The following is an 11,421-nucleotide window of genomic DNA, read 5'->3' on the forward strand; positions in this document are numbered from 1 at the left end:
GAAACCAATGCCATTGAAATATAGGTCTCAAGATGTTAAAAAAACAAATTCAGTGGTCTACTGAAGTCTATTAACAGGCCCGTTGGGGATTCATTAATCCTGTAAACCAGGTTAAAAACCCTTGGTTTAGATTGGCTCTCCTAGCAGATCTCGCCTTGAGAAACTGGGAAGGGCAAGTGGATTCACATCTCCATGTCATTTTTAGAATGGGGAGGGGGTGGATACAAGGGTCTGCTGAAGGCCCATTTGGAAGCTCCCCAGAGTATTGTATTTGGGGTAGAGCTCTCCCAATGACAGTGGTTCAGAAGCCATAGCCCTCTCCACATCCACCATCAATTCCCTCTCTGCATACGGTGCTAGGCTAGCTGATGTATGGAGACAAACCCAGTCCCTGCCTTTGGAGAACTAGGGCTGGTCTTTCCTATTAGAGCAGAATCTCCTTGAGAGTTAGGATTTTTTCATTCTTTGTACTTGCATCCTTAGCACTTAGTCTCTCTGTCATGCCCAATTCTTTGTGACCCCCAGTGCGCCATGTGCTTCTCTCCCCCACCATCTCCCAAAGTCTGTCCAACCTCATCACCTGGCACATAGTAGGTGTTAAATCAATGCTTGCTGACTTTTCAGATAGAATCCATTGTGACCTCAGATATGACCTCCAGCCCTAAGTCCAATGGTTTCACAATCTTAACCAGTGCAACGTCAGAGAGCTAAGACAGTTCCCAGCCCCACTGGGTTCTGATAGAAACTAATATGTTTATGTAGAAATGGGACTAAATGTCTGACACAGAGCTGTGTTAATGGGCTAGAATGAGACAAAGACAGGGAGTTAGGGAAGAAGGAGGAAGCTGGGAGGAGAGTATATGGGCGGGGGGAGGCAGAAGAAAAAAAATCAAGGTTTTTTTTTTTTTTTAAGCAATTGGGGTTAAGTAACTTGCTCAAGGTTACACGGCCAGTTATTTCTGGGTGTGGTGCTGTGCGTCTGAGCCCGGGATTCGATCTCCAGGTCGTCCCAACACTGGAGCCAGTACTCTTACTCGCTGAGCCACCTGGCCGCCCCTAAGCAATTGGGGTTAAGTAACTTGCTCAAGGTTACACAGCCAGGTGTTTCTGGGTGGGTGCTAAGTGTCTGAGCCCAGGATTCGATCTCCAGGTCTTCTCAACACTGGAGCCGGTGCTCTTACTTGCTGTGCTACCTGGCCGCCCCAAAAATCAAGGTTTTAAAAAAATTTAAGTTTATAGGTTTTAAGAAGTCAGACCCATCTTTTGTTTACAAATATGATCTAATTTAATTCTCACAATAATCCTGGGAGTTAGATACTGTTATTATCCCCATTTTATAGTTGAGGAAGCTGAGGCAAATAGAGGTAAAGTGACTTGTGCAGGGTCATACAGCTAGTAAATGTCTGAGGCTGGATTTGAACTCAGGTCTTCCTGGCTCTAATTCCAATACTCTACCCATTGGGCAACCTAGTTGCTTCTAAAGGAAGAAGGATAAGTAAAGGAAAACCGGGAAATCTAGATAATGTAAAAATAAAAGATATCAATAAATTTTAATTTTAAAAAAGGTAAAGACCTTTAGGGCAGTCAAAATTTGACCAACTGATAGCTGTGGGTCAGTGACTGGGAGATAATGTGTTTTAGGAGGAAGCATGGAGCTGGGAATTCTAGTCCTAGCTCTGCCATGAACCCACCCCTGTGATCCTGAGCAAAGGTCACCCAAATGGGCCTTGGTTTCCCCATTCTTGAAATGGGGCTAATGTTGCCTGTTGCTCAGAGTTGAGAGATAATAGATGTAGTTTGAAAAAGGTCGGGCACTGACCTTAGGAACTCCACAGGATCTGTTCATTTCTGTGAGTATTCCCTCTGCCAATGCGAATCACTGCCCATCCCAACCTTTCCCATCTTCTTCCATGTCCTCCCACAGGGTTACTATAGGACTCTTCCTCACCCAAATGTACTAGGACCTCCTTTGCTTTCTCTTGCTATCACAAGGGTACCATGGCATCCATCGTTTCTGACGTCGCTTTCCCTAAGCGATCAGGCCATCTTCTTTTCCATCATGTGTTTCTTTGATGCCATCCTTCATGAGTCCTTGTTCATCTGTCATAGCCTGCTCACATTCATTAATCAGTCAGTTTACAAGCATTTATTAAGCTCCTTCCATGTACCAGCCACTGTATTAGGTACAGGCTATCTAAAGAAAAGTCAAAGATAGTTCCTGTCCTCGAGGAGCTTACATTCTGATGAAGGAGACAGCATGTAAAGACACAGATCATACAGGTTACCTAACAGAGTAGTCAACCAATCCACAAGTATGCCCAGGCACTGGAGATATCAACACACAGAACGAAATAACCCTACTCCAAAGGAGCTTCTGTATTCTTGGGGGAGAGAGTACTTATTTAGAACAAGTATAGGTTGGGGCACCTCAGTAATGCTGGATCTGGAGTCAAGAAGCTTCAAATCCAGCTTCGGACACATACTAGTTGTGTGACCCTGGACAAGTCACTTACCCCTATTTGCCTCAGTTTCCTCATCTTAAAATGAACTGGAGAAGGAAATGGCAAACCACTCTAGTATCTTTGCCAAGAAAACCTCAAATGAGGTCATGAAGAGTCAGACACAACTGAACAACATGAGAAAGTTAAATAGAAGGGAGTTAGGAAGGGAGTCCCTATCAGTTGAAGTCCATTCCAAGCACAGGGAGTGCACCACATCCATTGCAAAGGAACAGAGGTGGAAGATAAAGCGTCATATTGGTAGAAGGTTGATGGTTGTCCTTCATTCTTTTTATTTTTTTAAAGCAATTGGGGTTAAGTAACTTGCCCAAGTTTACATGGCCAGTTTTTTTGTGTGGGTGTGAAGTATCTGAGGCTGGAACCGATCCCGGGTCCTCCCGACTCCGGGGCTGGCGCTCTTACTCACTGCGCCACCTAGCCACCCCGTGTCCTTCATTCTTGAAGAGGCCAAAATGATGTTGAAGGCACGGTGTGTCCAGCTGACTGATCAGACCAGTATGAGTTTGGAAGGTTCTACCACAGGTTGGGCACAAATAGTCCTTATGATTTAGAGTGGAGATGGCTCTAAATTTGTGCATCTCACCTTTCTTTTGAGTGGTACAAGGTAGTCATAGAAAGGCTTAAGTGTCTGGTGGGGGGGACCAGGAAAGGCCTCCTGTAGAAGGTAGATCTTGAGCTGAGTCTTGAAGAAAGCCAGAGTTTCTAAGAGGTGGAGGTAAGAAAGGGGAGAACATTCCAGACACAGGGAATAGCATCCACCACGTGCCTCTCCATTGCCCTCTGGGCAATAATCATTTCTAATTCTTGGGAAATCATGATGTTCTATGACTCAGAGACATAAAGCCAGATGGATAGAATATTAGCATTAGAAAGATGGACCCATCATTTCATACCGTGAAGTTTCAGGTCAGGAAAAGAATTTTGTGGATGCCCAAAAGGCAATCCATCTGGATATGATTAGCATTTAGGAACAGCCTGGGGGAGGTGGCTTGAGTGCCTGGCTGACTGATGGGAAAAGGAAGCAAGCTTTCCGGCTGTCTTGGATCCAGGGATTGATGTGGCCTCCCCTGCTTTTCACCCTGCCCCTTCCCAATGGGGGCCTCTCCCTTGAGAAATCAGGCCCTGCATTAAGTGAACGAGTGAGAGTCATTCTTTGTTCTAGTCAGCGGAAAAGTAACCCAGGCTCCCCTTGTCTGTAGGCAGAGCTCACCCTGTGAATAGCCAACAAACCCTGCTCCCCAAAGCTCCAAGAAATGGGGAGCAGCCAGCTGCTGGGACCCCGGGCCAGCTTTCTACCTAGGGGCTATCCAGAGCGAATGTATGTATGCCTCTGGATGGCCCGTGAATCAATGGCCAGATGTTCATTCATGCCTAGTTTATTCATGTGTCTAGCCCGGTTCTCTTGATTATACATCAAGTAAAACATAGGAATAGTTAGAAAAAATTAAATAACAACAAAAGGAAGTTTAAGGAAAGATTTGGTTTTTGTTGTTCAGTTTTATCCAACTCTCTGTGACCCCGTTTGGGGTTTTCTTGGCAAATGTACTGGAGCGATTTGGCATTTCCTTCTCCAGTCATTTTACAGATGAGGAAACTGGGGCAAACAGGGTGAAATGACTTGCCCAAGGTCACACAGCAAGGAAGTGTCTGAGGCCAGATTTGAACTCAGGAAGATGAGTCTTCCTGACTCCAGGCCTGCCGCTCTATGAACTATGGCACCACTTAGCTTCCTGTCATGAGAGATAGGCACATAGATTTAGAGCTGACAGAGACCTTAGAATGCATTTAGTCCAAGCCCCTCATTGTACAGACTGGGAAGCTGGAGCCCAGAGAATGGAAGTGACTTACCCAAAGTCACACAGGTAGAGAAAAGAAAAGCTGGGATTTAAAACCAGGTCCTTGAACTAAAAAGCTTAATCAGTGCTTGGTGACTTGACTGACTCCTCTCTAAAATGAGGGATGGGAGCAGATCACTCTAGCAAAGACCCCTTCATTCATTCCTTTTGCTCATGAAGCTGGCTCTGTAGCATTCTTTGGCACTGAAACTAACCTGTCCTTTTAGCTGCAGTGCATCCCATATCCAGGTGCTTTGCTGGAGGAGAGGAGAGCTGGACCATAGAGTCCACAGTGGCCCCTTTGGGTAATATCCCCAGGGTGTTGTGGAGAGGAGCTGGGTTCCGCCACTCACAGCTCCTCTGCGGCCTTGGGCAGGTCATTGAACATCTCTGTCATGGATGTGTCCGTATCAGTATCCTCAGTCATCTGAGCTTCAGTGCCTTCATCTCTAAAATGACAGGGATGGGGCCAGAGGCTCTCCAAGGACCCCGTGGAGCCCTAAGTCCCATAGTTAATACAGAAGTTTGTGTGGGGAGAGGATACCGTGGGCTTAGGTGGTTGGGACTGTACACTATAGGCTACCTTTTTCCCAAAGATCTCAAAGCACAATTGCTTTTTGAGATCTCATCTTGAATAGGGAGGATGAGAAAGTGGACGAGATTTATTGAGTACCTACTATACACCAGGCTCTGTATGAGGTGTTTTATGAATATGATCTCATTTGATGGGAAGGATAGGAATTGCTGTCTCCCCCCCACCCCACTTTTATTAGATGAGGGGCAGCGAGGAGGTTCAGTGGATAGAGTGCCAGGGTTGGAGTCAGGAAGACTGGCAGTTCAAAACTGACCTCAGACACTTGTGACCCTGGGCAAGTCACTTAACCCTCTTTGCCTCAGTGTCCTCATCTGTAAAATGAGCTAGAAAAGGAAATGGAAAACCACTAGCTATGTGTCCCTGGGCAAGTCACTTAACCCTCTTTGCCTCAGTTTCCTCATCTGTAAAGTGAACTGGAGAAGGAATTGGCAAACTACTCCAGTATCTTTGCCCAGAAAACCCCAAATGGGGTCACAGAGTTGGAGAAGACTGAAAAATGACACAACCCAACATTTTTCGTTGGGAAAATGGACATTCCAAAGACGTCTGGGATCACACAGTGAAGTGGGGCTCTGATGGGTCAAAGACTCTAATCCCAGGTTCTGAACTGAAGTCCTTTGTGGAGCTCTGGGGAACAGGGAAGAGGTCAACCAACAAGCATTGATTAAGCAACTACTGTATATCACCCACTATGTTCATCACTGGGCAATAAACATTAATTAAACACTGTCTGTGTGCCAGCTAAGCACTGGGAAGACCAAGAAAAGTAAAAGACAGTCCATGCCCTTGAGCTTACAATCTAATGGAGAAGGCAACATGCAAACGTTCGTGGACAAATAAGCCACGGATGGAGTATTTAGTATAAGCATCGTAAATCCAAAGTCAAAAGCAAAACGCTTTCTGCTCTCAAAGAGCTTCTATTCTATTGTGGATTTACACACATAAAAGTAAATACAAAATAAATCTGGGGATCTCCAGAGGGGAAATATAAAAAAATTCTGCATGTGTATGGATGTGTGTGTATTTCAAACGTACCCCCCAAAATTGTCTATTTTTTTGTAACACACAAAAAAATTTTGTCATTTTTGAAATACATGAAAAAATATTGTACGTATTTTCTGAAATGTGCCAAATATTTTGTATATATTTAAATATACAAAAATATTTTGACTATTTTTTTAAATGAAAAATGTGTTATCTGTTTTTGAAACATGAAAATATTTTGTCTACTTTTTGAAAGTATGAAAATATATGTATTTTGAAATGTACAAAAATATTTTGCATATGTTTTGTAAATATAGAAATATTTTGTCTGTTTTTGAAATAAATGAAAAATATGTTGTCTGTTTTTGGAACATATGAAAAATGTTTTGTCGACTTTTTGAAAGTATGAAAATATATATATTTTTTTAAAGGACAAAAATATTTTGTGTATATTTTTTAAGTATACAAAAATATTTCATCTATTTTTGAAATACATGAAAAATATGTTGTCTGTTTTTGGAACATATGAAAAATGTTTTGTCGACTTTTTGAAAGTATGAAAATATATATATTTTTAAGTACAAAAATATTTTGTGTATATTTTTTAAGTATACAAAATATTTCATCTATTTTTGAAATACATGAAAAATATGTTGTCTGTTTTTGGAACCTATGAAAAATGTTTTGTCGACTTTTTGAAAGTATGAAAATATATATTTTTTTAAAGTACAAAAATATTTTGTGTATATTTTTAAGTATACAAAAATATTTCATTTATTTTTGAAATACATGAAAAATATGTTGTCTGTTTTTGGAACATATGAAAAATGTTTTGTCTATTTTTTGAAAGCATGAAAATATATATTTTTTGAAATGTACAAAATATTTTGTGTATTTTTAAATATATGAAAACTATTTTCTCTAGTTTTAAAATATATGAAAACTATTTTGAATATTTTTGGAATATATGAAAACGGTTTTGTCTATTTTTTTAAACATACAAAAAAGTCCCCCACCACACCCTACTTCAGAAAAGATGCCATTTTCTCATTTGCTCTGCGTGCCTCAGCCTCTGGGATCAGTAAAGTCCTAATGGAGAAGGTGGAACTAGATTGCATTTTGAAGGGGCAGAGGAGAGGAAGGAGGAAGGGCCTCTGGCCTATGCAGACTTGGAGGCAAGAGATGGGGCTTTGTGTGTAAGAAACAGTACACAGGCCATTTAGGCATGATTGAAGATTATGTATAATAAAGCCTAGAAAGGTGGGTTGGATCCAGAATGAGGAAGGCTTTCAATGATGAACAGAGGGGTTTGTATCTTTTTTTCCTAGAGGCAGTGGGAGCCACTGCAGTTTCTTGAGCAGAGTAGTGACCTCAGAATTGTGCTCGGTGGTTCTGTGGGCCAGGCCACTGACAGTTTCTCCCATGTCGTCACACAGGTGGTGAGCTTCACCAGCCTCAAGTCGGACACCTCCTACACCTGGATGGCTCTGTGCATGCTCTGGTGCTCAGTGGTGCAGTCCCTCCTGCTGCCCCTCTTCCTGTGGGCCTGTGACCGCTATCGGGCTGACATCAAGGCCGTCTGGGAAAAGTGTGTGGCCCTCATGTCCAATGACGAAACAGACGAGGGTGAGCGCTGGGGCTCCAGGGAGCCTGGGAGATTGGGATCGTCAAGGGGCCCAGAGGTAGCTGAACCAGAGCCGGAAGGGGCCGCAGAGGCCATCTCAGACGTTTTACAGATGGGGATACTGAGACCCAGGGAGGGGAAGTGACTTAGATTCCTGCATTCAGGACTAGAAGGGACTGCAGAAGCCATCTTGAAGATAGGGAAACTGAGGCCCAGGGAGAGAAAAAAGATCCTATATCTAGAGGCAGAAGGGATGTCAAAAGCCATTTAGGCCAACCCTTGCATAATTACTGATGGGTAAATTGAGGCCTAGGGAAGAGAAGTGACTTAGAATCCTGCATCCAGGGCTAGAAAAGGCCTCAGAGGCCATCTAGAAAAATACCCTTCATTTTACAGATGGGGAAACTGAGGTTTAGAATAATGCATCCAATGCTAGGAAGGACATCAGTGTCCATCTTGGCCAGCGTCTGCATTTTGCAAGTGGGGAAACTAAGTCCCAAGGAGAGGGAAAGATCCTAGGTCTAGAGACAGAAGGAATCTCAAAAGCCATTTAAGTTACCCCTTCCATGTTACAGATGGGGAAACTGAGGCCCAGGAAGAAATAAGGACTTGGAATCCTGCATCCAGGGCTAGAAAGGACCTCAGAGGCCATCTAGACAGACTCCTGCATTTTACATATGGGAGAACTGAGGCAACTTGGGGAGATTAGGTGACTTGCCTGAGGTCTCACAGACAGTAGGTGTTGGATAGGATTTGAATCCAGGTCCTGTGAGTCCAGCACCACTGCTTTTTCCATCGGATCCCCCTGCTTCTAACAAATCCCCTTCTGATAGCACCAGAATCTCTCTAGCCCAAGGACACTGAGCAGAAATGTCTCCCCCTCCGCAATTTCACCCCACTAGAAGTCCACAAGTGACAGGATGACCTCTGATTGAGAATATTGTAGAGGGGACTCTTGAGTAGGTACATGGTGAGTGAAATAGCCACAGCCTCCAGGCTTCCTTTGGATTGGCCAGGTTTTTTAGGTCTTCAGCCCACCTGATGAAAACATTCATTTGTGCATCCCTCCACCCCACCCCCCACCAGCTCCCTATTACAGAGCTCAGCCAGGGATTGGGATTCTGGTTAATGAAATCTTCTGGTCAATGGAGGGTTACCATAGTGACCAGACACAGCTCACCAGTTCTAACCTAGATTCTCAGATGTACACAATGCTGGAAGAATGCCACCATAATCTAGCCCCTTTCTGATGATTCAGAAGGCACTCTTAAGCCCAAGTTAAATGCATTGGTTATTGGAGCATTCCACTCATGGAAGAAAGACATTCATTCAGCAAACATTCCCTCAGCCAGTATTTAACAAGGCAACACTGGAGATACAGAAACAAAAATTAAATCTCCCTTGCCCTCAAGGGGCTTACATTCTATTGAGAAGAAGTAACAGCACAAATAAATAAATGCAGAGTAATGGGGGAGGGAGGTGCCCCCCTCTCCCCCCCCCCCGGGAATCAGGAGGGACCTTGGAGACTCCTTCTCAGAATCATGTTTTTAATGCACCGGATAAAGTACAGTGGATTACAAAGGGAACCAGAAATTTTGAAATCCAGGTCTCAAAATAGTGAAAAACCAAATTTAATGGTTTACTGAAATTGATCGCCTGACCTGAGCCTTATAAAGCACCTACTATGTGCTAGGCACTGTCCTAGGGCTATAAAGAAAGTAATAATAATAAATAGGATTTTTTGTAGGTCTTTAAGATTTGCAAGGTTCTTTGCCTGTTATCTCACTTGACCCTCAAAACCCCTGGGAGGTAGGTGATATTATTATCCCCATTTTTCAAATGAGGCAACCATAGGTTAAGCGACTGTGTTCAGGGTCACACAGTGAGTAGGTGTCTGAGGCAGGATTTGAACTCAGCTCTTCCTGACTCCAGGTTCCCCCTTTACCCACTATATCACCTAGCTGCCTAAATTATGAGATACCTGCCCTCATGTCGCTTGTATTCTGGACTCAGCCAAAGAGCTGACTAACTTTGCCTTTAATTCTCCTTAAACTACTTATTCTAAGGCCCCAGCCATCACCCTTATCAGTCCTGGTCATGATCACTAGGGTTCCTTTCTGGCTCTAGAATGTATGATTCCATGATGGGATCCCAGCTCCCCAGCTACATTCCCACATAAATCCAGGGCTTGTATCCTGTTCCTCTACAGACTGAGGAGATCTCTTCATTGAGTCAAACCTCTGGCCTATGGTAAAAGGCCCTTCCTAGTTTGGGGAAGGGGGAGCAGCCAAGTATGAGCTTCCAGAAGCCCAGGGTCACCCTCCCTCTGTAAGGCCTCTGGCTCAGCTCTTAGCCTCTGCCCCTCATAGAGACCAGCCTGGATGGGGGCCTCCACACGGACCTGATGTACGAGCAGCCCTTTGACTACAGCTACAGGGGTGACTTCCTTGCCCTGGACCACATTGCCAAGTATGACTTCTCTGCCTTGGAAAGGGGGATCCCTCAGCTGTATCCTCTGCAGCCCATCCAGGAGGACAAGATGCAGTATCTTCAGGTATTGGAAGTGGGAGAGAGAAGGAAGGGAGGGAGGGAAGGAGGAAGGAAAGAAAGAAGGAAGGGAGGGAGGGAGGAAAGAAGAAAGGAAAGGAGGGAAAAAGGAAGGAAGGGAGGGAGGAAAGAAAAAAGGAAGAGAGGGAGAGAAAGAGAGAGAAAGGAAAGAAAGAGAGAGAAAGGAAGAGAGAGAGAAAAGAAAAGAAAGAGAGGGAAGGGCCCACACTGCCCATCGAGGCCTGGACCCCTGGAACCACTGTCCCCCAGGGGCCATCTCTCCTCTGAAAACTATGCTCCTTCTCCCAAGTTATTTCCATACTCATTTCATTCTCCAAGAAAGCAGGTGCCCTTCTTCCCTAAAACTGGAAACAGACCCTGTGGATTCTCTCAGGTCACACAGCACTGGAATCCTGGCCCCCATCGCCCAGTCTTAGCTAATGCTATTTCCCTGTAGATCAGGTAACTTAACCTGGGGTCTAAATTTGGTTGTTGTAAAAAAAAAAAACATATTTTGAGAACCATTTCAGTGTAATAGGTTCCCTTTCTAATCCAATGTATTTTATTTTATGAATTTAAAAACATGATTCCAAGAAGTCATTCAGAGGCCACGCCAGAATGCCAGAGGGGCTCCTGGTACAAGGCGATAATCATTTTGTATAGTACTTACTATGTGCCAAACACTTTGCTGAGTCCTTTTTCTTTTATGTTATCTCGTTTGATCCTCACAGCCACCCTATGAAATAGGTGCTGTTATTATCCCTGTATTACAGGTGAGAAAACTGAGTCCCACAGGTTAAATGACTTGCTCATGGTCACACAATTATCAAGTGTCTGAGGCTGAATTTGAACTGAGGTCTTCCTGACTTCAGGCCCAGTGCTCTATCCATTGTACCACTGGCTGCCTATTAAAAAAAAGGATAAATAGATAGATAAGCAGATAGATAGATAGATAGATAGATAGATAGATAGATAGATAGATAGATAGATAGATAGATAGATAGATAGATAGATGGATGATGGATGAATTAGAGAAAGATCACTAGATAGGGATGAATAGATTAGCTATATGGGTAGATAGACTAAATGTATTGAGAGATGAGTTAGAAAGATAGACATGGTTGGATGGAATAGATAGAGAGATGAATGGTACACAGGTGGATGGATAAATGAGAGACATATCACGATAGATGAATTGCAGAGGTATGGATATGCATAGCAGGATAGGATGGATGGATGGATGGATGGAGAGAGAGAGAGAGAGAGAGAAAGAGAGAGAGGGAGAGAGAGAGAGAGAGAGAGAGAGAGAGAGAGAGA

The 11,421-nt window shown here is 43.7% G+C and overlaps 1 protein-coding gene across 2 annotated transcripts in view; it reads left to right on the top strand.

Annotated features, from left to right (window-relative positions):
• The window catches only part of GPR153 (G protein-coupled receptor 153), a 37,430-nt gene that overhangs the window by 14,360 nt on the left and 11,649 nt on the right, over nt 1-11,421 (top strand). For both annotated transcript variants that reach the window (XR_011166592.1, XM_069078995.1), the window contains exons 4-5: nt 7,370-7,559; nt 9,927-10,111. Coding sequence is in view for 1 of the 2 variants with exons in the window: in XM_069078995.1 (XP_068935096.1) it covers nt 7,370-7,559; nt 9,927-10,111 (375 nt within the window). In the remaining variant the exon portion in view is untranslated. The remainder of the gene's footprint in view (nt 1-7,369; nt 7,560-9,926; nt 10,112-11,421) is intronic.

This window comes from Petaurus breviceps, unplaced genomic scaffold, assembly GCF_028583685.1.
Source record: "Petaurus breviceps papuanus isolate PSGF00001 unplaced genomic scaffold, PetGlider_PUasm1.0 91041, whole genome shotgun sequence".
Classification (NCBI taxonomy): Eukaryota; Metazoa; Chordata; class Mammalia; order Diprotodontia; family Petauridae; genus Petaurus; species Petaurus breviceps.